The sequence below is a fragment of the Myxocyprinus asiaticus genome, chromosome 22 (genome assembly GCF_019703515.2).
Source record: "Myxocyprinus asiaticus isolate MX2 ecotype Aquarium Trade chromosome 22, UBuf_Myxa_2, whole genome shotgun sequence".
In the NCBI taxonomy this organism is placed as follows: Eukaryota; Metazoa; Chordata; class Actinopteri; order Cypriniformes; family Catostomidae; genus Myxocyprinus; species Myxocyprinus asiaticus.
The window spans coordinates 19,962,046-19,989,911 of NC_059365.1; the positions used below are offsets into that span (position 1 = coordinate 19,962,046).

The 27,866-nt window shown below is 38.4% G+C and overlaps 1 protein-coding gene across 1 annotated transcript in view; it reads right to left on the reverse strand.

Moving 5' to 3' along the window:
• LOC127413268 (disks large homolog 3-like) overlaps positions 1 to 27,866 on the reverse strand; it is a 154,250-nt gene that overhangs the window by 113,756 nt on the left and 12,628 nt on the right. The window contains exons 3-4 of the mRNA XM_051650250.1: positions 19,044 to 19,129; positions 8,242 to 8,352 (exon numbers count right to left, since the gene is read on the reverse strand). Coding sequence (XP_051506210.1) covers positions 8,242 to 8,352; positions 19,044 to 19,129 — 197 coding nt within the window. The remainder of the gene's footprint in view (positions 1 to 8,241; positions 8,353 to 19,043; positions 19,130 to 27,866) is intronic.

Consider the following 27,866-nt stretch of genomic DNA (forward strand, 5'->3'; position numbering starts at 1 on the left):
CATTATGTCTGTGCTACGTCAAACAGATTTGACTTCAATGAATGAAACAAGAGTAACAAATCAAAACACCAGGGTCCTGATGTATAAAACTTGCGTACACACATGTGGAGATGGGGGCGTGGTCATGCGATGTTCTGTGGAGAGCGAGGCCAGGAGAGGAAGAGCGGTAAGGATTGACACCTGTGAGAAATTATCTCTAACAGCTGTTTTGTGTTGCAGTGAGAGCTGGAGAGGGATATAAGGCAGTCCAGACCGCTGGAGGGGATAGAGCGACAAACGCAGCTGTGTTCTTGTGTGTGTTCAATGTTGAAAAGCAGATCTTTATGTGTGAAAATGGAGACTGTTAATAATAATTCACATGGACTATTACCTGGCCCCTGCTTCCTCCTTTACAATTGAGCAAGGGAATTATCACAGCACAAAATGGGCATAGATATGTGCGTACGCAATTTCCCAAGCACACATTGGGATTTATAAAAAATAAACTTGCCGTAAATATGTGCGCACTGTCCGCACACTCTAAAACAAAACATGCTTACCCGTTGGACATTTTTTTATTTTTTTTTAAGTTGTGATTTGATTATGTCAGTGTTTTACACTGCAAAATATGATTTGTTTAATCACTATCTTTGTTTTGCTTCCAGAAGAATAATGTAACTTTTATGAAAATATAAAAACATCTTAAAAAATAAATTTTAGAAATTCCCTCAGAAGCAATTTTACATAATTTAGGTTAGATTATGGCTTAATACACTTAAAAACAATTTCCCAATGGTGTGAGAATAAGACACTTAAGTAGTATAGGCTAATAATAAGATATATTCTAGTACATATGTTAAGTTGTACTCTCTGTAAGTCTTAATGTACAAATAATTTTCTTAGGTTAATTGATCTTGTTTAAAGGATGTATAGATAGTTTTACAATAAAACAAGACAAATATTAAGAAATAATTTTTAGCAGCAATGTCTATTCACATGCAACATGTAAGCTTCATTCTGTTTTATCTTATTTCCTAGTTTCTCGCACAGTTGAACAAAGCAGTATCACCTGCCTGGATGCCAATATGCATATGGTAATTATATGTAGATGAGATCATGCATTGTAAAAAGAGGCACTGTTAGCTCCACACTGTCTCCTCATTTTGGGGAGGAGACAGTGTGGGAATGAAGCATGTGCATGTACGTACAATATTTTGCTAACTGGGATATATAAAGAGAACAGGTATGTATATATAGTTTTATACAGGGATGTCCCAAGCAAATGGTGGGGCCAGATACTATTTAGTAGAGATGGGCCACTTCTATTAAAATGAATGGGAGAAATAGGAATGCCCAATGGTCAGATATAGAAAAGTAAGTCCCACCTTAAAGGTACTGTAAAAGAGCCAATCACCTTAGATACAGACATTGCCTGTCAATAAACTTGAGAATGTGTTTGCGCATTAGCTATATAAGCAGAGAACATTTAGTTTTTTAGTGTAATCTGAGGTAAAGAAGCACAATTTATGATACCAGTGTTGTCAGAGTTTACTGCTGATTTGAAATATGTTATCTGATCATAATCATGACCAAACATTTTGGAGATTTCAGTCTTTCCCCATTCAATTAGATAGGAGATGCACTTGTTTGCCACTTGTTTTACACATATGAAAACTTTTGTGCATACGCAAAATCTGACATAACGCACACTTTTAGTATGAAATTTACACAAAGTTTTATACATGAGGCCCCAGATGTTATATTGTACATAATATTAATGTTCATCAAAGATCAGTTGCAAAAGGTGTATGCTACAAATGAGATATTCATATAGAATGCGTTTTATTTGTACAAAGCATTATTTATGAGTGAAAAAGGATGTGTGATATTTTGGCATCTCAGTCTAAACTGCTAAGAATAAGAAACTATTTTAAGCAAATTTTCAATTTACACATAAGAAAACATGAATGGAAATGGCTTGATATGTACATAAACTCTCAGAATTTGCATAAAAAGGCAGAAGTGGATTTTCTAGAGTTTCGCATAAGTTAAAATGCCCAATAGAAACAGTTAATTCACAAAACGATGACGTGTTTTGAAAATTTGTGCACATGGTTGTGCGATACCTTGAAAATTGTGCTTGACCTCTGCACACAATTCTTTGAACATATTCCTTGACATTTGGAAGTGTTTAACCCACAGTTGGTTGAAAACGCACAATGATTTACATTTACATTAGTCTAATTTTTAGAATTATGCTTAAAAATGTGAAACATTTGAATGGAAAATGAGCTAGTGAAAGTCGAGCCTATAATGATGGCATCTATGTAAACTTGCAGAATAAATATACACTGTAATTACACACTTTGGTATCTGAGTAAGGCGTGTCTGAAAATGGAGAATAACTGAGAGAGAGTGGTTGAAAAACAGGGGGAAAAGGTGTAAGAGAATCAAACTAACATTTACCATCCCATATATGCAGACCAATCAATTTGCAGTATGTTAGTCCTCAATGTCTGTCTGGGAAAGTTGGATGGGGAAATCACTGGGAGGATTTGAAAGTCTGTATATGTTAATGAAAGTCTGTGTGTGAGTCTGTGACATTAAAAATTATTTGTGGGTATGAGCATTACTTAAGTAAACCAGCTACAGGCTTATATGAACTCTGCAGATCTGAAGGCAATCAATCCTGAGCATAAAAAAATAGATATTTATTTGACTTCAACAACAAAAAATGACTCTCCAATTGAAGGTTTTGAGAATAATTTTTTTCTTTTAAGGAGGTGTCAGGCATAATAATAGCCTTAATCACCATTTATTTTCATTGCATCATTTGTCCATACAATTAAAGTGAAGGGTGAATGATTCTGCTTTACACCTTCTTTGGTGTTCCATTGAAAAAAGAAAGTCATATGGATTTGGAACAACATGAACGAGAGTAAATGAAGACAGAATTTTTCATTTTTGTGTGAACTTTCCCTTTATGAACTGTTATGCTATTTGAAATATTCTTGAGTATGAGCATTGGAAACTGACTGTTTACTGACTGTTTACTGGCTATATGCGTGCCGGAGCATGTGGATGCACGTTTATGCACGTGTGAATTCACTTTCTTTCTTTTTTCTTTCACACAGACACTGCACACTATTCTATTTCAACTCCTCCAGGAGGCACAAACAGCAGGCTCAGCCACTCTTAATTATATGCAACAGTAACTTACTTCATTAACATGATATTCTATTCTGGGAAACTTTCCGATTTCAAAGATGATGACCAATCAGAGTTCAGAACAGTGTGAGTAGCACACACTAACATTGCACAAGCCAATAAGGAGCATTTGGGTGGTGCTTGGTGGCTGAAAAAAGGCAATGTAAGCATATTCAACACACATGACTGGGCACATGTTGTGACCAATCTTTTCCCTTCGCTTTTTTGCATTATGTCATGTGTTTGTGTCTGTAGCTTGCATAGTGTGAGTGCATGTGGGCGTTACCTCGCCCAAAAAAATGCTACTCATAAAAGAATTACATAATATCAAATCTAAAAAACAAACTGCATGCCTCTAAAGTCACAGCCAATCAATGGCTGTGACTTTAAATTAGCTGTCAATATTAGCTACAATACAGAAAGGGTGAAAATGATGGTAGAGAAAGAAAGGAATAAGAAGGAGCCAATCAGGGCACTGCATCCACTCACTATGATTTATGTCAAACATGATTATGCTTTAATGTATAAAAGAGCTGTGTGTTCTTGGTAACATTTAAGTGCCTCTTAAATGTAATCTTAGATGTTCTTACTACAGTAATTACATTAGGAAATGGAACTCAAGACTGAAAATCAAAGCTGATGAGCATGTTTGATTATGGCTGAAATATTAAAAGGATAGTTCACCCAAAAAAGAAAACTCTCTCATCATTTACTCACCCTCATGTCATCTAAGATGTGTATGACTTTCTTTCTTCTGCTGAACACAAACAAAGATTTTTAGAATACCTTAGCTCTGTAGGTCCTCACAATGAAAGTGGATGGTGGCCAGAACTTTGAAGGTCCAAAAATCACATAAATGCACCATGAAAGTAATCCACACTACTCCATTTGTTAATTCTATACCTTCAAAAGCAATATGATGGTTAATTCTATACCTTCAAAAGCGATATGAGAGGTGTGGGTGAAAAAAAGATCAATATTTAAGTCCTTTTTTACTACAAATGCTGCCTAGTAATTGGCGATATGCACAAATAATGCAAAATACCAAAAACAAAAGAAGAAGAATGTGAGAGTGAAAGTGGACATTTATAGTAAACAAGGACTTAAATATTGATCTGTTTTTCACCCACACCTATCACTTCTGAAGATATGAATTTAACCACTTTTAACCATTTAACCATCTCTATTTGCAACCCTGTTCTCTTTTGCAAATGACAGCGTACAAACAAAAAGACTGTGTGATGGTAGAGACAGATGCATCCTCCAAGGCTGAATAAAGTCTACAGATGGATTAAAAAAATAGAGACAGTGAATGCAGTTTTATCACACCTTACATGCACCTTCTTTCTACTTATTGTAAGTGTTGAATGACTGGATGGACTTGACTAAAAACAAAGCAATTCTGATTATTCTGAGTTCATAAAATAGTTTTCTATGCTGCATGCCTAAATTAAAAGCACAGTTTCTTGGAAAATGAAAAACCAACCTCTGACCTACTCTTGAGAAATTGGAAGGGAAACCACTGTTGATTCATTATATAAATGAGAGGGTTTGTACAGTGCATAGTTTTACAAAGGGGTGTAGATAACACACAACAAACTTATATCTGACAGCCTCATTGTCAGTTTCTGCATTTCCACATTACATAAACCCCCCAGTCGTTCTCACATCCCCCACATACTCTCTCACACAGAAGGTATCTATAGAAAATTTCTGGAATTTCTGTGCATTCTCATAGCAGCCCATGTGACTGCTCTCTTGTCACCTGACAGGATGTGTGCCCAAATAAGGCAAGATGAGACACAGGCTGTCTTAAAAGGCCAGTACCATTCTTGAACAACTCCTTTGAATGAACCGCAGAGAATAGCAGTGTGAAACAGGTGCAGAGCAACCTTTGAAAGAGAGTGATGATAGTCAGGGGATTTCTTTACTATTTCACATTACATTAATTAGGCAAGATAAAACTTGTATAATATAATATTTAAAAAATATAATAATTATCAGAAATGCCATGTGTATGGCATATGTACACAACATAAATAAAATAAGATCTCACTGGTCTATACATTTTGAGGTGCAATGCATGGACACAGATATGGAGACTAGTCATTCCATGCCGAACTGCAAGGGTAAGAGATGGGTTTTGGTTATTACCTAAACACTCGTAACCCATTGAGTCTTTGCTTTTCCACACTCACTGACACAATAAACTAAAGTGCCTCTGAAGACTGTGACTCCTATTAATAGGCCTGGTGACAGAAAACAGCTGCTGTACCAAATACCGCACATCCGACTGACAGCATAATGATAAAGGAAGTGAGAGAAAGAGAGGGAGAGAGTGAGGGAGAGAAGGGGAAAAGAGAGATAAAGAAAAGAAGGGAATATGAGATGCTTGTGAAATGACTGGAGGTTGGAACTGAGAGGTATTAACGAGAAGAGAGTGTGTGATAACGAGGAATGAGTAAAAGAATAGTGGATGGGCCCAGAGAGAACAAAAAATAGAGAAGAGTAGTCATAGACCAATATATCGGCAAGGACAATTGATCAACCGATATTTCGCCAATTGAGATCTCCTTGTGTCTTGACAATTGATAGTAAACCATTTTTTGTGAACTTCAGGTTAATATTGTAGAAAATAAGATACATTTTGTTTATATCTAATTTGCTGTCATTAAATTCTACATACACGTTATATTATATTATTATATCACAACATTATAGCTGTTATCGGCATTATATCAGCCGCTGAAAAACCAATATCATTCAATCACAAGAGAGGAGCAAAGTAAATGTAATAAAGGGGGAATGAAAACCATTAGCAAGATATGACTGGACTGAAAATGACTTGGGGGAGGGGGGCATAACTCAATGTTTACTGATGAACAAATGGGAATGAGAAGGCATGATCATACAGAGAGAGAGAGAGAGCGAGAGAATATGCCACAAATCCACATTCATATCTAACTCTTTTGCAATGTTAATTATGCATTGTTTATACATTGCAAAAACATCCTGTCAGATGCTGCATTTTCGCTTGTGTTGTGAGGCTGAACACATATGAGAGAAGCAGAGAGATGCAACAGAGACTGGAAAACAGAGACAGAGAGAGCAGGAGCGAGAGAGGCAGCCAGTCTGTAGGGATGCAAGTAGGGGGAGGAATTTGGTTTCCATGGCAACATGCGGAAGGCTGAGCTCTAGGTGTCCGTTCCAGCTCTAACTGCGTTGCACTGCACCGGCCCTTGCCTCGCTCCCCCTATCCTCCCCCACTCTTCTCTCTGCAGCTCTCTCTCTTCATCCCTCCCCTCTGCCTCGTACCCCTCATCCTCCCTCCTAATGTGTGGAAGACACGACGCTACATTCAGCTCAGAATCACCCAGCCCTGCTGTCAACAGAACACTACTGCCTTGCAGAGAGCTTGCGCTTTGATGTAGACAATGGAGGCTCTCTCTTCTGAACATAGCAGTCCCACACTCTTCAGCCACAATCTGAGACCACACCCACACTCCCGTCTCTACCTCACACCCCCATCCCTCACACTAGATCTCCGCTCATCTGAAACGCCAGCACCCGCAGGCACTGTGCTGCCACATGCCGCTGGGGGTGCTGTGATTGGGAGGATGATCAAATTAGCGCTGCCAGGATATAGTGGGACTTGACTGTTTTTCTGATAGACATTTCTGAGTGATTACAGCATTGCTGATTTTTGCTTGAGAGAGTTTGCTTGTTTAAGCTGCAATGCAGATTAGCTTCAAACTACATACAGTATGTGGACAAAGAAACACTATGCACTGCTACACCATCCATATTTCACCATTATCATAACATTTATGTCACGGAAAACAGATAATCGATAATAAATATAGCTTGTGCTCAAAACTCATCAGAGGTAAATGTGTGTAGGGTGTTATGATCGCATCATATTCATAGGTTTTAAATTGCATTACATGAGATGAAATTCCAGACATCAAAGTGGACAAACAAATGCCACCTGCTTCATCGTTTTGAGTCAATGTGACCCAGAGACACATTTTGAAAAGAAATCATTACAATCATTATATGTTAAAAACGGTTTGGAGAAACTGTTAGAAACATAATAATTATATCATTAGAAATCTGATACTTTCTTTTAGTGTATAAAACTCAAAATGTGATTCTGGGTCAAAGTGACTCAAATAGTGGAGCAAGTCACAAACAGCAATTGTATAATTGTCAGACTTTGCAAAGAGCTAAAAAGCTCAGTGGTAAAAGACACTGGTTACCACCCCTGGAGTTCGCTAGTTCGAATCCCAGGGCATGCTGAGTGACTCCAGCCAGGACTCCTAAGCAACCAAATTGGCCCGGTTGCTAGGGAGGGTAGAGTCACATGGGGTAACCTCCTCGTGGTCGCTATAATGTGGTTCGTTCTCGGTGGGGCGCATGGTGAGTTGAGCGCAGATGCCGCGGTGGATGGTGTGAAGCCTCCACACGCACTATGTCTCCGTGGCAACGCGCTCAACAAGCCACGTGATAAGATGCGCGGGTTGATGGTCTCAGACACAGAGGCAACTGGGATCCATCCTCTGCCACCCGGATTGAGGTGAATCACTACGTGACCACGAGGACTTAAAAGCGCACTGGGAATTGGACATTCCAAACTGGGTGAAAAAGGGGAAAAATCCAAAAAAAAAAAAAAAAAAAGCATAATTCTGGATGTTAACAAACAGTACTGTGCAAAAGTTTTAGGCACTTGGGAAAAATGTTGCACAGTGAGGATTTCTTCAAAGATAATGCCATAAATGGTTTTAATTTATCAATAATCTGTTCTTCAATTCTATTCTAATCTATTCTATTTGTAAAAGTAATGTTTGGGAGTCTAAAATGTATATTTCCTATTATTGACACACTAAAGCTGAAGATATAAATAACCATCTTAAGACAAAGTGTTTGTGAAACATATGTGCCTAAAACCTTTGCACAGTATTGTGCATGATGTTATAAAAGGTGAAAACAACAGTTCTGTATTTTTGTGAAAAGCTGGACCTCTTATGAATAAAGAACAACCTCCTAATAACTAACCTTGGGTGTCTCAACATGGGACCGGCTAACAAGTCCAGCCACTCTCTCCACCTTCTGAGAGTTCCTCCTGCTGGTCACGCGCACTCGTGACACACCCTCCTCAAACGAGTTCTGAAACCCAAAACAAAAATCAAACTGGATCAGTGGATGTCATTGATAAAAAATAAACACATAGCAAAAACAGCATAAAAATCATTCATTCTACAAAAAACTATGAAAACATTCTATGAAAATAAAAGCACTGATATATTTTCACAGGAGAAACATAAATATTTGAGAAATTACATGGATCTGCCCCTTTTAGATATTACATTTTCCCATTTCTTTAACTAAATCACAACCAGATCAGCTACTACCACACTTCCATAGAAAAGCAGTTATCTACTACCGCTGGAAAACAAGTATTACATTGAACTGAACAACAGCTATTCGGAATAGTCCAGCATGGGCACCAAGTGGTATTTTTTGTGCAAACAGAAAGCAGTGCTGAGAGGCAAATAGCACCATCTGCAGGCTGGTTTAGATGGCCAGACATCTGCATTATAGTGAAAAACAAAACAAGCAGCACAAAAACACACTGAAAACAACACATAGGCTATTCATAAACATCAAAACACAATTGCTGACCACTGCCTTCAACTATAAAATCTCCCAAATTCAGACAAAAAGATCATGGCCAATATTCAAGTATATTACCTACCTACCTGTTTATCATAATTTATTCCACACTCGCAACCTACAGGTAGCAGAAAGCAGCCTTTGGAACAGTCCATGACATCCTCAGGAACAAAGACCTCTCTCACTGTCCCTTCAAAACTGTAACAAACTCTAGAATGTTCACTCAGTGTCACTGCACTAGAACAGTCCTATTCTGATACTCTAAATGCAGTGTGTATACATATAAACACAAACATACAGGGGAATGCAGGTTTGCACATCAGGCCAGGCCACACCCACTTAATAAAGTTGCCAGAATAGAAAGCACAAATAAACAGCTGCAACTACATTTTCTTAACACGTACTACAGATATGACAAGCAGTATTTAACACAACGCAAATTTACCGTTTTACCCCAAACTGACAAATTTGCTTAATTTATGACCAGCATGAACTGAAATGAAACAAGGCTGCCGCACTCCAGGTTTTCCTTCATATTTTCTTCAACTCGAGGTGGACACTGCAGCTCAGAACATGTAGGATTGCTGCAGTCCAGAGATGAACATGGAGGCGCTTCTGGTGTCCAATGCCACTGAATCCCTTCAGCTGAAACATGACATACTGCTTTGCAAAATACAGTACTGTGGCTTTATTATGTACAGCTTGGTGCATTTAAACTACTTAGACAAATTTTCCAGGTATCAAATTAGGACCATTTTATGTAACAGTTTTTTTTCTTCACATCTTTTCTAAAAACACTACTATAAAAAGACCCACTGCCTTTTATTTCACAAGATGAGAAGAAGGCTTCATGATAATTGTGCTGTAAATTATCCCAGGGCTACTGTCTTTTTTTCCTTCCCTCTGCACCAAATGGGGGAATTTGCAGACTCATTTCATTTAACGTCTCTCAGGTGACTGCATGCTATGAATGTTAATGAGGCCTAAGCTGGACATTCAGATCCATTCTCGCTCACAGCCTCTGCTGTCCCTCACTATGCCAGATAAAAGGGCTGTGCCTGGACAGACTCACAGTAGGCCCTGCAATAGTCTCACTTCACATCACACAGTGACCCCTGCAGTCATTCTGTGGAACATGTGTCACAATAAGGTGATGCTTCTAGAAGTTGCCAGTTGTGGATCTGAAATACTCAATGTGAATAATATTTGTTGCATCAATGTATTGTTGAAACTAGGCTGGGGATTTCCAGTTCCCAGTATGCTTTGCACAGGCTGGGAACATTACTACTGACAAATCAGTGTGCATTGCTTTTCTCATGAAGCAAATATTGAGGGATCATATGTATAATGACTGATTGGGGGAGGTGAATGCTATTGATGCAGTTTTCATTGCATTAATTTAGCACAATGCATAGTAATGTTTTTTTTTTTTTTTTTTTTTTTTTGCATAATGAAATCATAAAGGAGGGGAAACAGGGCAACTTTCATATTTTCCTATTAACATTTTTTATTGATTCAAATAATTGACAAAGAAAAATAGAACAAATATACATTTAACTCTCTCTACTAACCCTCTCCCTCCCCAATCACCAACCCCACCCCGACCCCCAACGAACATCCCCTTGGTCACACATAAGTACACACACACACACACACAAAATAATAATAAGGGGGGAAAAAAGAATATAACAATCATACACATCTAAAACTATGCCTCTCTCTCCACAGCCCCTCCCCAAGAGTCCCCCAAAAACTCCAAATAACTGACCCATTTCTCTTCAAATGAATCCCAGATCCCCAGCCTTCTATATGACACCTCCTCAAAAGCAGCCACACTCTCCATCTCCGCGCATCACTCCCGAAATGAGGGTGCTCCAGCCAACTTCCATCCCCTTAAAACAATCTGTCTGCCTGTCATAACACTGGTCAGAAACCAATTTTTTATGTGTTTATCCCCTATTTTGATGACCGCCCGTTGCCTAAAATACAGAGTCTGGGGCAAAAAGAAAGCAGAGTGCCCAACACGTCACACACATAACTCTGAACCTTCAACCAAAATTCTTGGATCTTAACACACCCCCAAAAAACATGGGTTTTGCATCCATCTTCTGATTGGCATCGCCAGCAGGTGGGTGTGTCTTTAAGACCAAGCCTATACAATCTAGAGTGGGTCCAATAGAATCTATGTAAAATCTTGAATTGCATAAGGCGCACCCTTGCATCTCTAGATACAGACTTGATGTTTTTTTAGAATCCTAGCCCACACTCCCTCCTCCAATACCAAGTTTAAATCTATCTCCCATAATCACTTGATAGAAGTTAAAGCTTCGTCGACTGTGAATTAGCAGGGAGTAATACACTGATGCCTCATGATCTTTTCAAAAAGCAGTAATCACCACTCCCAGAGTATCTGCTGCTTTAGGGGGGTGTATGCTACTCTCAAAAATAGTACAGAGCAGATGACACAGCTGTAAATACCTAAAGAACTGAGATCTGGGGATCCCAAAATATTGAACCAAATTTTCAAAGGATCTCAACATTCCACTCTCATATAGGTCACCGAGCGTATTACCCAGAAGAAGTGCATCTTCGCAACATATCAGCATGTAGTGTTGCGGAGGCACTCTTCAGAATAATCTCCCGAGTGGTGATTCCGAAAGAAATCCTCACTGACCTGGGCACTACTTTCATGTCACGTACACTATGCGTGCTGTACGAATTATTAAGTATTAAATCGATTCCAACAAGCGTGTACCATCCACAAACGGACGGCTTGGTCGAACGATTTAATAAGACCTTAAAAAATATGATTCGTAAGTTCGTGCACGAAGATGCTCGGAATTGGGATAGGTGGCTCGAACCCCTGTTATTTGCAGTACGAGAGGTCCCGCAAGCCTCCACAGGGTTTTCCTCATTTGAAGCCCCGTGGTGTCATGAAAAAAAATTGGGAGGAGGGACCTTCACATAGCAAAAATGAAATTCAATACGCTCTTGACCTGAGAGCAAAACTCCACACACTGGGGCAACTATCACAGGAGAATTTGCTACAGGCACAATAACGTCGGTCCTGGCTGTATAAGAGGGGAGCTCGGCTATGGGAATTTGCACCGGGAGACAAAGTACTTGTATTACTGCCCACATCGAACTCTAAATTACTCGCAAAGTGGCAAGGGCCCTCTGAGGTCACACGGCGAGTTTGGTAAGTCTATTATGAGGTAGTGCGTACGGATAGGGGTGGGGCTCGTCAAATTTACCACCTCAACCTACTAAAACCATGGAGGGAGGCGGTCCCTGTATCCTTGGCAACGGCAGTTCCGGAGAGGGAGGAGCTCGGCCCGGAGCCAATCAGTTCCTCCCGGTCCCTTGCAGAGACCACCTCTCACCGTCACAACGTACGGAGGTTGCCAGGTTGCAAAATAATTTCTCTGACATGTTCTCACCTCTCCCCGGCCACACTAATCTCATAAAACACCACATCGGGACAACCCCCAGGGTAGTGTTACGTAGTCGTCCCTACCGCTTATCGGAACACAAGAAATAAGTAGTACGGGAAGAATTAAAGGCCATGCTCCATATGGGTGTAATAGAAGAATCCCACAGTGATTGGGCCAGCCCAGTGTTCTGGTACCTAAGAGCATTGGCTCTGTCCGGTTCTGTGTGGATTATAGAAAGGTCAATGCGGTGTCTAAATTTGACACATATCCAATGTTTCGTATTGACAAACTGCTCGATCGGTTGGGCTCGGTTTGCTTTTATTAGACACTGGATTTGACAAAGGGATATTGGCAGATCCTCTTAAGCCGATGTCCCGTGAAAAAACGGCCTTCTCCACACCGTTTGGATACACAAATTTGTGACCCTTACGTTTGGTTTGTTTGGGGCCCTGGCTACGTTTCAGTGGCTTATGGACCGAATCCTCAGACCGCACGCAGCGTATGCCGCTGTTTATTTGGATGATATCATTATTTACATTAATGATTGGCAGCAGCATATGCAGAATCTGAGGGCAGTTCTGAGGTTGATACAACAAGCGGGGCTCACAGAAAACTCGAAGAAGTGCACAATTGGACAGGTGGAGGTACGGTATCTGGGGTTCCACTTGGGTCACGGGCTGGTGCGACCTCAAATTGATAAAACCGCAGCGTTCGCAACCTGCCCGAGACCCAAGACCAAAAAGGAGGTGAGACAGTTTCTGGGGCTGGCCGGCTACTATTGAAGGTTTGTGCCTAATTTTTCCAATGTCACCAGCCCACTGACTGATCTCACTAAAAAGGGAGCCCCAGACCTGGTACAGTGGGCACTTTTGTATTCCCCTGATTTCTCTCTCCCTTTTGCTTTACAGACAGAATGCATTGGACAAGGGAGCTGGGTGCTGTTCTGTCCCAAGTGGTGGAGGGGAAGGAGCGCCCGGTACTGTACATAAGTCGAAAGCTCTCTATGAGAGAGACTAAGTACAGCACCATAGAGAAGGAGTGTTTGGCCATCAAGTGGGAGGTCCTCACTCTCCACTACTATTTGTTGGGACAAGCATTCACCCTCTGTTCAGACCACGCCCCGCTCCAATGGCTCCACCGCATGAAGAATGACAACACCTGGATCACCCATTGGTATCTGGCACTCCAGCCATTTAATTTCGAGGTGGTCCACAAACCGGGGGCTCAGATGGCTGTCGAAGACTTCCTCTCCAGAAAAGGGGGGGGAGTGGGCAGTCCGGACGGTTCCCCCAGCCTGAGTCGGGCAGTGGGGGTATTTGGAGGTGAGGGCGTGGTCAAGCGCCCGTCTGGAGAGAGAGAAAGCGGTAAGGACATCCACCTGAGATGAATTGTGACTAATTACCATCTCTATGTTCACAGTGAGAGTCGGGGGGGATAAAAAGATGGCCAGTTCACAGAGAGAAGAGAGAGACAGGCAAACTAGAGTCTTCGTGTCTGTTCCCTGAGGGAGAGTCTTGACTTGTGTGAAGCTGAAAAGCGGACTGTTTATTTAAGTGAAGCTGTATAGCGATTGCTGGTTATTTGTGAATAAAACAGACTCATGTGAATTGTGGAAACCTACTTTATCTGTCCAACCTGAACATTTGTTACATTGCCATTATTGATTGAGCACATAAACAATCAGTGTTCAAAACAATGTCCTTACCTTGCCCCAATTCACTACGGTAAGCCTACAAAATTATTTGTATTTTGAGCTGTCGGGTTCGATTTGGTGCGTAATTCCTTGCATCATTACGTCATGTCCATGAACATAGGAAAGAAGAGCCGGCTGTCTCGTTCCCATATAAACAGTAGGTGGCTGTAATGCACTGTTTTAGTTTGCGAGTAGCCGTTAAAAAGAAGAAAGAAACTACAGTTCAGTTCGGTCACACACACGCTGTTCCAGACAGCATCGCAACAATCTGGATAGATGTTTATCTGTTATCTGTTTGGTGAAGTTTACCTGCTTTAATGCTTGGATATGTTGTCTGGTAGGGTTGTTGAAGCTAATATTGCTTGTATGAATCGAACAATACTCGTGTGTTAACTGATCACGATATATCTACATTGTCGGGGGGAGTTAATGTGACATGTTTACTAATATTTATGACTTCTGAAATTGACTGTTAACTGTTATATTGCATTTTTAAGCATATTATTTTCATGATTATTAAATATATTTTATCCCCATCATTACTGAATCCCCGTTTTATGTTTTAGTTTACTGTGTTACTGTGTGCATTCATAGACATACTATTTTAGTATTACGGTTCACTTGCATTATCGACTGAGGCTGTACAATATAATATAAAAATAATAAAGTCTTCCATTGAACTCATATCGGCCATATCACAAGTATCACCTCTTAAATTGACAAGTGCAGTACAATACATAAATTAATAGTACAAAAAAACCCTTGAAAAAATATATTGAAATATACTGGTAGTGATTGAGATGATTAAGTCCCCTGTTCTTTATGTAAAAGCACTTTGAGTGTAGTGTCAGAAAAGCGCTATAAGTGTAAAATTCATTCATTCAAAATATGTGATTACGAGTGTTTTTTATCTTTATCAAAGCAAGTAATATTTCAATTTGAGAGCAAGAAATATTTCAATTTTAAATGTTTAATCGTATAACATTACATCAACATGAAAATATGATGACTTCGGCTCTGAATATCTCCAGTCATGATCACACACAGGTGATGTCCAGGTAAGCTCAAATCATGAGATTCATCTGCCAGAAGAGCAGTGCCGAAACACGAATCACGTTTAGTGTTCTTCCGCAAATTGCTTGCAATTTTAAGTTTCAACCACAGATGTCGCTAGAGAGCACAAAGTTAGGTAGTGCAGCTTTAATGATACAATAATACATTTACAGAACATTAACCACTTTTGGTGTATGAATCGTATCTCTGATGTTCATTGTTACATGTTTATTTTTGCATTGTTTTATTCAACTGGCATGAAGGAATTTGATAAGCTTCTCATTACAAATCTGGAGAAATGCTGTCATCTCCTCTTCTGTGTCGGTGCATTAGTTTTGTAGGCTATGTAGCCAAAATATTTGGAAATATGTGAATGAGAAAAAAAAGTTTTGTTTCAGTAACAATGCACATTATGCAATGTAGAGATCATGCAACTCTTATTGAAACATGCCATTTAAGTATTTGACATAAAATGATGACAGAGCCATATGGTTAGAAAATGCCTCCATATGATCCGTGTAAGTGGGGAATTCCTCCCCAACCCCCCATTTTCAGAAATGAATTTCAGGCCCTTTGTTGCAACAGCTACTTTCGGCCCACAGCCCTCAAACACGTTAGATTTTGTTTTGTTGAAAAATGTTGGGCACCTCTGCTCTGGAGACTGTTGTGCGTGAAAATCCCAGAAGATCAGCAGTTACAGAAATACTCAAACCAGCCCGACAGGCACCAACAATCATGCCACTGTCTAAATCACTGAGATCACATTTTTATCCCATTCTGATGGTTGATATGAACATTAACTGAAGCTCCAGGCCCATATCTGCATGATTTTATACATTACACTGCTGCCACACGATTGGCTGATTAGATAATAAGTACATGTACAGGTGTACCTAATACAGTGCCCGGTGAGTATACAACCCCAATTCCAGAAAAAATGGGACAGTATGAAAAATGCTAATAAAAAAAAAAAAATGTGTGATTTGTAAATTATATTCACGCTTTGCTAAATTGAAAACACTACAACTACACATTATATGATGTTTTACCTTGTGAATTTCTTTGTTTTTTTTTTTTATGTACAGTAATTTCAAATCAGATGATTGCAACACGCACCAAAAAAGTTGAGATAGGGGCAATTTAAGACTAATAACAATTTGATGAGTTGAAATAACAAGGCAATGTGAAACAGGAGATGTTAAACAGGTGAGGCAATCGTGTCATAGTATATAAGGAGCCTCCAAAAACAGCCTAGTCCTTCAGGAGCAAGGATCATTCGAGACTTGTCAATTTGCTTATATATATATATATATATATATATATATATATATATATATATATATATATATATATACACTCACTGACCACTATTAATAATAGCTAGCAACAAACTGGTCTGATCAAATTTAAGTTAGGTTAACTCAATTCATTTATGTTTTTGTTAAACGAAGTATTTAAGTACAGCCTAAATTTTAATTTCAGATAAAAGAAACAAATTTACATTGTGTGGAATTAATGTTGACAATTTAATTAAGTTAAACCAACAAAAAAAAGATTCAGTGTATAAGGGATGCAGTACACAAATATGTGTAAAATGTTTCTTCAACTTTGGGCAATTTCATGTCCCAGGGGTTTTATTCCTTATTAAAACTACAAGATAAATGTTTTTTTGTTTGTGTTATATGAAGGTCACATTAAAAATTACAAAACTTTCAATATTAAAGGTGCTGTAAGCTATATTAACCATTCTATAATTTCCAAAAGAAGATTGAATTACCCATTGAATTAGCCACTCCACCTCTTTCCAAAACACGCACTCCGAAGATACCAAATGAGCTTTCTTGAGAACGAACTCGAGCAAAAACGGTTGTCAAAAACAACAGCAGCAACATGAACAACATGGCATAAAAATGGCATTAAGCCTCAATAATTCTCTGCAACTACAATACTATGAGAACACGCAAAATGACTGACAGGCAGAAAGCGTCACTGACCATGGCCTATGGACACATTTGTTTGCTGTTTACAGAGTCCAGAGCTGTCACAGAGACCGGTGAGATTTCACACATTTATTCATATCTTTCAGGGAGTATAATCAATTTTTGCATTCCTTTCTGTGAAAAAAATTGCTTACAGCACCTTTAAACTATGACATTCCATTATTAAAATACAAATTATTACATGTTTAAAACTATGATAATCTAAACAAAGAATGATAATAAATATAAACCATTTCCATATTTATTGTGTAAAAATTATTTCTATACATTTTTTAAAAAGTACGACTGTTGTAGCGTCATTTCCACCACACCAAACAATTTTGTAGCTTATACATTTGCTTTCAAAAGTTAGTGTACTTTAGCCAAGTTGACAAAAGCATCAGTGAAGAGCATGCTTGAAAGGAAATATGAAACAAGTGATATTTAAAGAAAACAAAGTAAAATCAAGGTAAACATCACTTGTTAGTAGAATATTTTTGATTGGCCGTCATATCTAATCAAGATGTAAATTTGCCAAATTATGCAAAAAGTGTAAAAAATATTATTTAATTCTGAGAAGATTGGATGCATAACATTTTAGCTATGAAATTAGCCTTAGCAAAAAGAACCTGCCATTTTTTTTTTCCCAAAAAAGTAAAATAAATAAATAAATAAAAAAATCATTACCATCATTTCCACCACGGAATTCTATCAAACACATATACATAAGTTGAGATGTGGTGGAAAATAACACTGTGGTTAGAATTTTCCTGACTTTCAGGAAAAAATGGAAAAATGACAAAAATCTCCTGTGGTGCATGTACATACACTGTTGGACATTGTTAGTAGAACACAAAAACAGAGAGTGCAAAAAACACTGCAATTTCCTGAATTGATATGAGGGGTTTTCAGTTACTGTGGAATATAAAACTATATTCTGACTGTATTAGCAAGATTTCACCCTGATACTCCAGTCTAATTTCCTTGATCTAAATCACACAAAAAAACCTCTACACTTAAAAGAAGATATAGAAATTGCTTTCTTCCCTGCTGAAAAGACCATCATGAATTTCAATGCTGGTCAGTATCTCTGGAACCGAGAGGCCCATGGACACCAAATTCGGCTACGACTCTCTAGCCCACCAGGGGCCCGAGATAGCATTTTGCACTCTAACGGCTCTAGCTCCCGAACCCCGGGACCCACGCACTCGGGCCGGGCTCGTTAGAAAGGAATGACACCAGGCAATAGGGCCGCTTATGCTGGTAAGTGCTGGTTTGGGGTTATTTACCAGTAAAATGGAGCTGGTGAAGCTGCATAACCAAGGATAAATGAACACATTGGCATCCCATACTGAGGACCATACAAGCATCCAGCACAACATATGCTGGTCACCAGCAGGATTTATGTGACTCTTTGACCTTCTCTCTTTATCACTCTTCATCTCTTTCCCTATTTCCCATTTATCACAGGAAGTACACACAAATGCCTCACCCAAATGTACAAACATTTTCACGCATACCTCTGAGCCAAAACTACACCAAAAACATGCCAGAGAAATCGGTAAGAAATAAAAAATTTCTTTGCTTGAGGAAAGCAAAGAAATATATACAAATAAATCCTTTAAAACACTATTTTAGACAAACCCAACTGTATGTTTCTCTCTACCCACAAAGAGACCACAGAGTGATCCTCCCTCAGTCGCTTTTAAGAGAATCCAGACTGAAGTCGAGGTTATTTTCTGTAATCCGCCTATAAATACTTTGCATGGTCACGTGACTGCAAACACTTGTAACGAAAAGGTCTTGGTGACATCATCACTCAGCCCACTGATGAAGAGTCGTGTTATCACTGCAGTGCTTTCTAGAAATGACTAATGCTCTGTAATGTCTGTAACTTCCGAACTCAATCTCCTTAATTTTTTCCATTTCCCTCTTTTTCACTTATCTTTTCTATATTTGTTTCTCTGTAAAGCAATGTTATGGTTAATTAATAAAACAAAGCTGCCCTTTCTCTAGGGCTCTTACCTCCCATGTGTCCTCAGGGCTGCTCTCTTTAACTCCATTTTGTGCTGCATTCATTTGCAGGGTTATCTCGTAGCATTCCTGAATATCTGAGAATAATGGAATAGTGATGTTATTGCGGTAATGCATTTAAATGAAGTAGTTTTTTTTTGTTTTTTTTAAGACTGAAATATGTAATACAACTGATTATATATTGAAAGCAAACTTGTGCACATTGTTGCCACTGTGTTACTGGATAAGATTCTAAATAAAATAAAGTGAGTTTATGGTGTTAATGATGCCAGCATTACAATTCTCAGGACCCCATGAAATCAACCATTTTGTGGATTTTAGTCTGTGTGTGTTTTCTATCCTTTGAGGTCATCTACTGTAGTATGTACATTATATGCTAGTTTAAGCCTCCTCCTAAATTTTTACAAAAAAATGTTTCCTTAAGTATATACTGTATGAATGTAACTGGGTTAAATATTAAATATACTTTCCTGTTGGTGTTCGTTGAGATAAAATACCTTAAGAGAATAATTTTTTTTGTGAACTTCCCAAAACCTCTTCGGTAAAATACTTTTTATTTATTTTTATTTATGTCACTCAAAAGAAATATTTGGGCAATTCATTTTATTTATGTTGGGAACAAAACAATGGGTGTTCAATTCAGGTGGGGCACTAATCAGCGGTGCACTTTAGTTTCCTATTGGCGCGGGAGTTACGTCAGCCTCGGTTCGCTGGTGAATGCAGATGAGGCAAGATGCATGTTTTTCTCTCTTTCTCTCCCCCGTTGATATTGTGCATAGTGCAAGGCGAGAAATGGACATGCACCAATCATTCCTGTTGAGGAAGTGTCCCATGTTTTTGCAGAATTAAAGAGATGAACTGATCCTGATCTGTTGTCCCTGGCTTGAGTTCTTTGAGAGCGTTAGCGAATCCACTACATAAGAATGAGAATGTCTCTCATTCCAGCAGCAAATCATGGTTTGTGGTTATTGTGAAACTAAAGTCTATTTTTTTTTTTTTTAAACAGGATGAGGCCTTTGATGTTTCCCACCAAAACATCCCATTTCAATGGCAAATATGTCAACACAGAGCAAAAAACTGCTCTCATCAATCCATTGGGGTCTTCAATGGTCCACAACACAACAATATATTAATAAGTCTTCAAGCCATGCCAAAATGCACAGGTGCACAATCTTTACAAGTCAAGTGAGCAAGGTCAAAAACTTTTGGCTCAACTTGAGCATCGGTACCACTATTGTGGGTCTCTATAAATATCATCCAGCGGCCTAAAATTCCTGTCCATAGTGGGTTTAGAGAGCCAACACAATCACACTTACTAAGAGAGGCTTTTACCATGACTCACTGATGATAGAACAGTGAATGCAGACATTAGCAGGAGTAACAGTGACTTTGGTGATGAGGATCACGCAAAAATGCTGTAAGCAGTTTACACTTGTACAAACTGGAACAATTGGGAGCAATAAAAATAGGAACGGCATGTTAAAATTGTGTATCATCAGTACACACTATTGCAGAACTGAGGGAGCTATTCAGAAAGAAACTAATACAACCTTGCTGAGACAACTTGAGTCAAACAACAAGTTAGAATGGGGGCATCACAGAGGTTATTGCAGTATAGAGTGTATACCTAAGGACATGTCCATTGTTCATAGTAAAATACAAATCTGTGGAGCTCTCACAGCAGATGAAAAGATCTTTAATAGCTTCCCTGTGCACAATATTCTGCGGTCTAAAATCTGAGATCCCATGGAACATATTTTAATTTCATGAACCTGAAATTCACAAAGTTTTAGGGCTTTGACAGGGTTTTTGGTGTAAAATGGAGAAAAAAATTTTACGATTCTGAACTAGATCACTTCAGTAATAACAAATTTGAGACATGTAAGGCTGAATTTTTCCCAGCTGAGTGGGCACATTTATTTTAATCCTTGGATAGCCCAATGAAAGAAACTGTATGCCTTTTCTAAAAAAAATCAAATTAAAGTTAGTGAAATTATGAGATTTATTATTGGTCACAATTGTGGGAAAATACAGAGTAAGTGTGATACACTTCATTGTTTCCAATAAAAAATTGCAAACAATAAAGTAACAATTGAATTTTTTTTCTATCAAGCAATTGTGGGGAAAAAGGGAATGACAAACCAAGAATAACTGCATATTTATTTTTACTTTTTGTTTGTTTTATTTATTCTAATAATACTTTGAAATCTGCAATTTTATAATGGGAGTCAATCAGTTGCCTATTCAAAATTGGTTCTCTGTATTTTCCCACCGGTCATAACTGTGACCAGTTACATGTTTACTTGTCCTGTGAGCATGATTTATTTGAGGCTGAACAATCTTATAAATAAACCAATAACAGACCCTTTAAACATTATATGTACAAAATATAGTAGTTAATGTATCATGACAGGTTTTATTTGCTTCCATTTTTGGAGTTTTGACACAGACAAAACCTTTAGAGGAGAATAGTGGAATTAAATGCCTCTAGTCATGTGACTATTTGCACTATTTGTAAAAATTGTCACATGAAATCAAGACAGTCTGCACTGTCATTTAAAATTGACAACAATTTGTAAAATACATCAATGACTCTTTTTAGACCCTTCAAAATTCAAACTAAATTTCGGTCACAGTTGTAACCGGTGGGATTAAATGGGCATGGATCTTCAGGTTTTTCACAAATTTATGGACCTTGAGTACATGTTGTCATTTAAGCAAAAGGGGGGCTTACCGAATTCTTAAAAATTCTGAAACTCATATTAAATTTTCAATTAAACTTTTCACTTAAATTATTGGGCTGATAATATAATTTCTAATAAAAAGAAAATGTAGTATTAAATTAGAAAAATCCAAAATAGAAGCTTTTGATCTGAGACTTCTGGAACCCACTGTATGTGCATTCTTGTAAGTTGCAAAAGCATCTGCCAAGAGCATGAATGTAAATAGCAATGTTTAAAAGTGAAGGGTGGCAAAAGCACTCTAAGCACTCTTTTCAGACCATGTTGTTCTCTCAGGTTATTTTAAATAACCTGTTATACAGCGGATGCTATTCTCCACCTCTTTTGTATGCCCCATAACCCAAACCATCTCCAAACCCTCCTCTGCTCATCTATCTTTCCCACTTCAAACAAGACTAATTTGTTTTTTCACTCCACCCTTTCTAACCTCTATACATCTTACCTCATTACCTCTCAGGTCACTAACTGCCTGTGGCCTGTGGTCGGCAACAGAGGGGTGGCCAGCTGATGAGAATAGAGGGAGACAATACTGCTGATGTCACCTACACTCCCACACTGGCCAACAGCCTGCACTAATAACATAATTAGATGTTTGTTACCTCGCTGCGCCTTTGAAGCATAACACACTCTCGGTCCCCTTTACACTGGAAGAAAAAGAAGCGAGTCCTTTTAAAGACGAAAGAAGAAAGAGCTAGAGTGAAATGAAAGTCTTTTTTTTTTTTTTAGAGGTACAGAGAGTGAACTTGGACTTGTGGCGCATGTGGACGGTGTACGTGTGTGTGGGGTGGGGGGTTGGTTGGTTGATGGCTGTTAGGGGCAGTAATGGATTCCCACTGGGGTGCAGCGAGAAAGACAGTAGAAGAATGGGGCTATGTGACTCATCATGGCCGTGTCTGTGTGAGCTTGTTTGAGTGGGAGGAGAACAGTGTGTGGGAAGTAGTTTCATTGCCTGGCTGGCCAAAGCCAGATGAGAGAGAGTTGGGGGGGGTGGTGGAAGAAACAAAGACAGTGACAGGGAAAGTAAACTTCAGCACAGAGCATTCCGCTAAATGGTGCATAATTATAAAACATTCAGCTGTATGATGAAAAAAAATGTATAAGTGTGTCGGATGGAAACACCTCCTTGCTTAGTAAAGCTGTCTTGAATGTCTTTGAAAATGTATGAAGGCACCTTTTCCCTAAAACGAGCACTGAGCAAGTAACATCTATGATCATTCAATTCAATTCTTAAGGTCAGAGATAAATCACTTGTCTGTATCTAAAGGATACATTTCTAACACACTTTTTTCATTAAAAATTGTTTTTCACTGCTGTGTATAAACCTTTCAAAATACTGAAACATGTTAATGTCCTTTTGATATATACAGGGGCATTTATGTCGGACAAAGTCATGGTGAAATAAATAAAAAAATAAAAAAATGTCCTAAAAAACTTTCCAGCAGAATGTTCCCAAAGCTAAGTAAATCCTAAAAGACCACATAAATTCCTGGCCACTGAACAAAAAACACAAACTGCTCGACTAACTACATGGGCCTCTACACAGAATAATTTTTGCAAATCTGCTTTTCTTTACACTGGACTCAATACCCCATTTCACTTTTAGCATTAAGTAGACATACTTTAAATGTTAAAAACTGTGTTTTAACACTTGGCACATGAACCAGTTGCTCACATACACAGAATCTGAAACTTTTCTGAGTTATTATTCAAACATGTCTGTGATGTTAGAATGTGCTTGTGAGAATACACTCGTTGTGAAGTGAGAGCAGGAACCCTTGTTAAAGTATTTGTAAACTGTCTAGGAGGAACAAAAAAATTAAGACTATAATGAGAGTGAATGAATGAATGAATGAACGTTACATTTATATAGCGCTTTTCTGATACTACACTCAAAGCACTTTACACAGTGAACTGGGGACTCACCTCAACCACCACCAGTGTGCAGCATCCACCTGGATGATGCGACGGCAGCCATAGTGCACCAGTACTCTCACCACACACTAGCTATTGGTGGAGGGGAGAGAGTGGAGTGATAGAGCCAATTAATGGATGGGGATTATTAGGAAGCCATGACTGATAAGGGCCAATGGGGGCAATTTGGCCAAGACACCGGGGTTACACCCCTACTCTTTTCGAGAAGTGTCCTGGGTTTTTTAATGACCACAGAGAGTCAGGACCTCAGTTTAACGTCTCATCCGGAGGACGGTGCCTTTTTACAGTATAGTGTCCCCATCACTATACTGGGGCATTAGGACCTACACAGTCCGCAGGGTGAGCACCACCTGCTGGACACCCTAATACCTCTTCCAGCAGCAACCTTAAGTTTTCCCAGGAGGTCTCCCATCCAGGTACTGACCAGGCTCAGCCCTGCTTAGCTTCAGTAGGCAACCAGTCTTGAGCTACAGAGTGATATAATATTAACCTTTTAAGCTCCAGCATGCCAGTGTGAATTTTTTTATTAAAATATTAATAACTACAGTCTTGACTTAAAGCTTATGACCAAAACTGAATTTGAGGATAAATCAGAAGTGTTCAGTTTTGATAATTTATAAATAATTTTGCACTGCACATATTATTGTAATATGTTATTGTTGTAATAAAACTGATCAAATAGTGGTGTGCCATATGTCGTTGAAAGAGATCTTAAAGAGTAGAATACAACTGGCCTATTTTTTTGCTCACAAACGAAAATATAGCAAGAAATAGCTAAGCATGTCATTGACACAGTACATGTTACATGTAAACAGGTGTTGCTCATATGCCGCACTTTCGCTTACAACTTCTTAAAAAATAAACAAAACATAAAATAATAATCCACAGGAAGCACAATGTGCACACTGCTCATAATGTGCTATCTGGCTAAAAACAGGTTACCTTTCCTGGATCAGATGACTTTATCAGAAATTATGTAGTATGTTGCCCAGCGTTATGGAACGCTAAACCAATTGTATTAGGATTCAGATCGCTGCAACCAGAGGTGGAAGTCTTCCAAATATGGGCAGAGAGGATCATTCACTCTAATTACATATGGCAACCAGGAGATGGTGCCAAGTACATGGCACACGCTCAATGATAGCTCAAATGACACAGAATGGAACTGAATGAGATCTCGTTACTCATGCCTGCATAATTTGGAGAGAGAGCATACCTTTAGTCATTGCTGTATTTGCATGTGTAATTAGTTCTTATGTACAATTATTATGCTTTATTTGTTTGGGGAGGCTTTTAGACACATAGAGACATTTCTGGACAATAGGATAAATTATTTTTGTAATGCTGTAACTTTTGATTGCTTTGTCGTATCAACACAAAATTGTACTCAGTTACAGTTTACATGATTGGGAATAAAACAAAAGCAGTTTTCGGAGCTACATTATTTACACCCTGAGATGTATATTGTCAAATCAGAAAAAAAAAAGAAGAAAAAAAAAAACAGGTCTCAGAATTGATCATAATCTATATCATTGAAAATTGTGAAAAGTTTTCTTTAAAATGACACCAAACACTTGATCCTCCTTGTTTTGTTTTTTTTTAGTTATAAGCCTTTGACTTTGGGCATGCCACTGAAACAGGAAATCTTTAAAAACACCTTCAAACTTCAAACTTGGGAAGCACTAGGGAATTCTGCGTTTCACAGCAATGCAAACAGCCCTCCCTTGATATCGGGGTCACATTTGGGCACAAAACCTGTGAGAGGCCTAGTCTGTTTGTGTGTTTGGGAACAAAGGGATGAGTGTGCAGTTAGGGAAACCTTTGTTCGAAATTGTGCCATCATGCAGACAACCAAACAAGCCCACAGTCAAATCTTCCTCCCTCTCACAGGGCATCACTTTGCAGAATTGTTACAAACCTCATTGTCCCAACCCAATATATTCAATAATCATTATTTCTTAGATGTCAAATTAGTGTTTTGAAAGTCATAGAAAGCATGCACATCCAAACAATATAATGAATACAGGTGCATGACCAAAAACGTACATCCACAAAAACTCCAGGAAAGTCAGCACACTGTTGCTCCTAAAAAAATTTCATGAGCTCACCACAGAAATGAACAAACGTGATGTTTAGAGCTACATGCTCTTCATCAGACTAAGAGAACCATATGCAACTCACAGGATGAAGAAGAATTGAATGTTATCAATTTGTCTAGCAAACACATCTCAGATGTTGGTCTATCTGCCCTTGGTAAAGGACTGTCTTTTGTACCTACCAGACATTGTAATTAATTCAACACCTTTGTGGATTTACAGAAGTTTTTTCAGAATTTTAGACTCAAAGAATTCTTTTGTGATCGGACACTGATTTGCACTAGTCAACCATCAGTGGATCCTGACCATCAGGCAGACTTTCCAGTGACAGATACCTCCAGTAGTCTGGGACTTTCTGTAAGTCAAAATGCACATACTATTACTCCTTTCAAAGGTAAATCTTCATTTATTCCACCTAAACACAGAAATGCTTCCCTTGATACTTATTGTAGATTGGTGGAACAAGACTTTACATCACTTCTGAAACAAAAGAGACAATATAAATTGTCAGATAATTTAACTAAAGCCCAACGATTGGAACTTGAGGCTCTTAAGTCTGACACATCTATAGTAATTCAGAGTGCTGACAAAATTCTTTATCGTACTGTCTATGATAAAGAGATTCAGAGACAATTAAGTAACACCATATTTTACCAGAAATTGAGCAGTAATCCTACAAATGAGTTTAAAAATCATGTCCATCAAAATCTGAAATAATTTTTGGATCTAGGTGAAATTAATAAGGCTGAATATTATTTTATGTGTGTTGAGTAACCTGTAACGGCAGTTTTATATATGCTCCCCAAAATTCATAAGACTTACATTTACACACCTCCAGGCAGGCCAATTCTTGCTGCCATTGGTTCTCTGACTGAAAAGATCTCTGCTTTTTTTGACTATTTTCTTCAACCTCTTGTAACATCTCTTCCATCATATACTAGAGATAAGATGGATTTTGTTAATACTATACTGTCCACTCAACTTCCTCCTTTACCTTTTTGGTTACTATGGACATTGAATCCTTATACACCATTTGAGGGAGGCCTTAAATCAACAGACTTTTTCTTGAATCAGTGCAATAACAATGAACCTAGTTCTCCTTGTTTGGTGGAATTACTTAAACTGGTGTTGACATACAACTATTTTCTTTTTGGCTCTGACTTTTATTTACAAATATCTGGAGTGAGTATGGGTTCTAAGATGGCGCAGAGTTTTGCCTCTTTATTTTGTGGTTTGTTTGAACAGAAAGTCATATTCAATCAGTCATCTTCTTTCAGTTCATTAAGGTGTGGAAAAGGTATATCGATTACATATTTTTCATTTGGAGTGGTACTGAATCACAACTGTTGGAATTTCACTCATTTGTGAATGCTAACAGTAGTGATTTGAAGTTCACAATGGAGTTTGACCAACAGAAAATGAATTTTCTGGATGTTTATGTGATTAGAGGCCAAAACGGACTAATGACTAGTCTATATTGAAAACTTCAGACTGAAATTGTATTTTGCATGGGACTTCATATAATCCTGTCCCTTTAAAACGGTCACTTCCTACTTCTCAGTTTAACTGAATTCGAAGGATCTGTAGTTCAGATCATGATAACAAATTGCAAGCTTCTGACTTGATACAGCGGTTCAGGCAGAGGTCTTATGCTGAAAAGTGGATTACGTCATCAGCTAATCGCTTCAAGAATATGTCCCAACGTGAGTGCCTTAATAAAATAACTTTAAAATCTACAGATACGAGGGTTAGTTGTTATATACAGTATTCTCCTCTCACCAAACAAATTGAGTTTATTCTGAAGAATCATTGGTATATTATTGATAGTGATCCATCCCTTAAAGAATTGTTTTAGCAGCTCCCCTCGTATATTATATAAAAGACCCCCTAATCTGCGTGAAATGGTAATTAGGGCTGACCTGCCACCAACTACATCTGCTTCCCATTTTTTGAGCAAGTTGCCTTCTGGTAACTATCAGTGTGGTAGTTGCCAGCAGTGCAACTTTATTTACAAAACAAAAACTTTTAACCATCCTCATATGGGA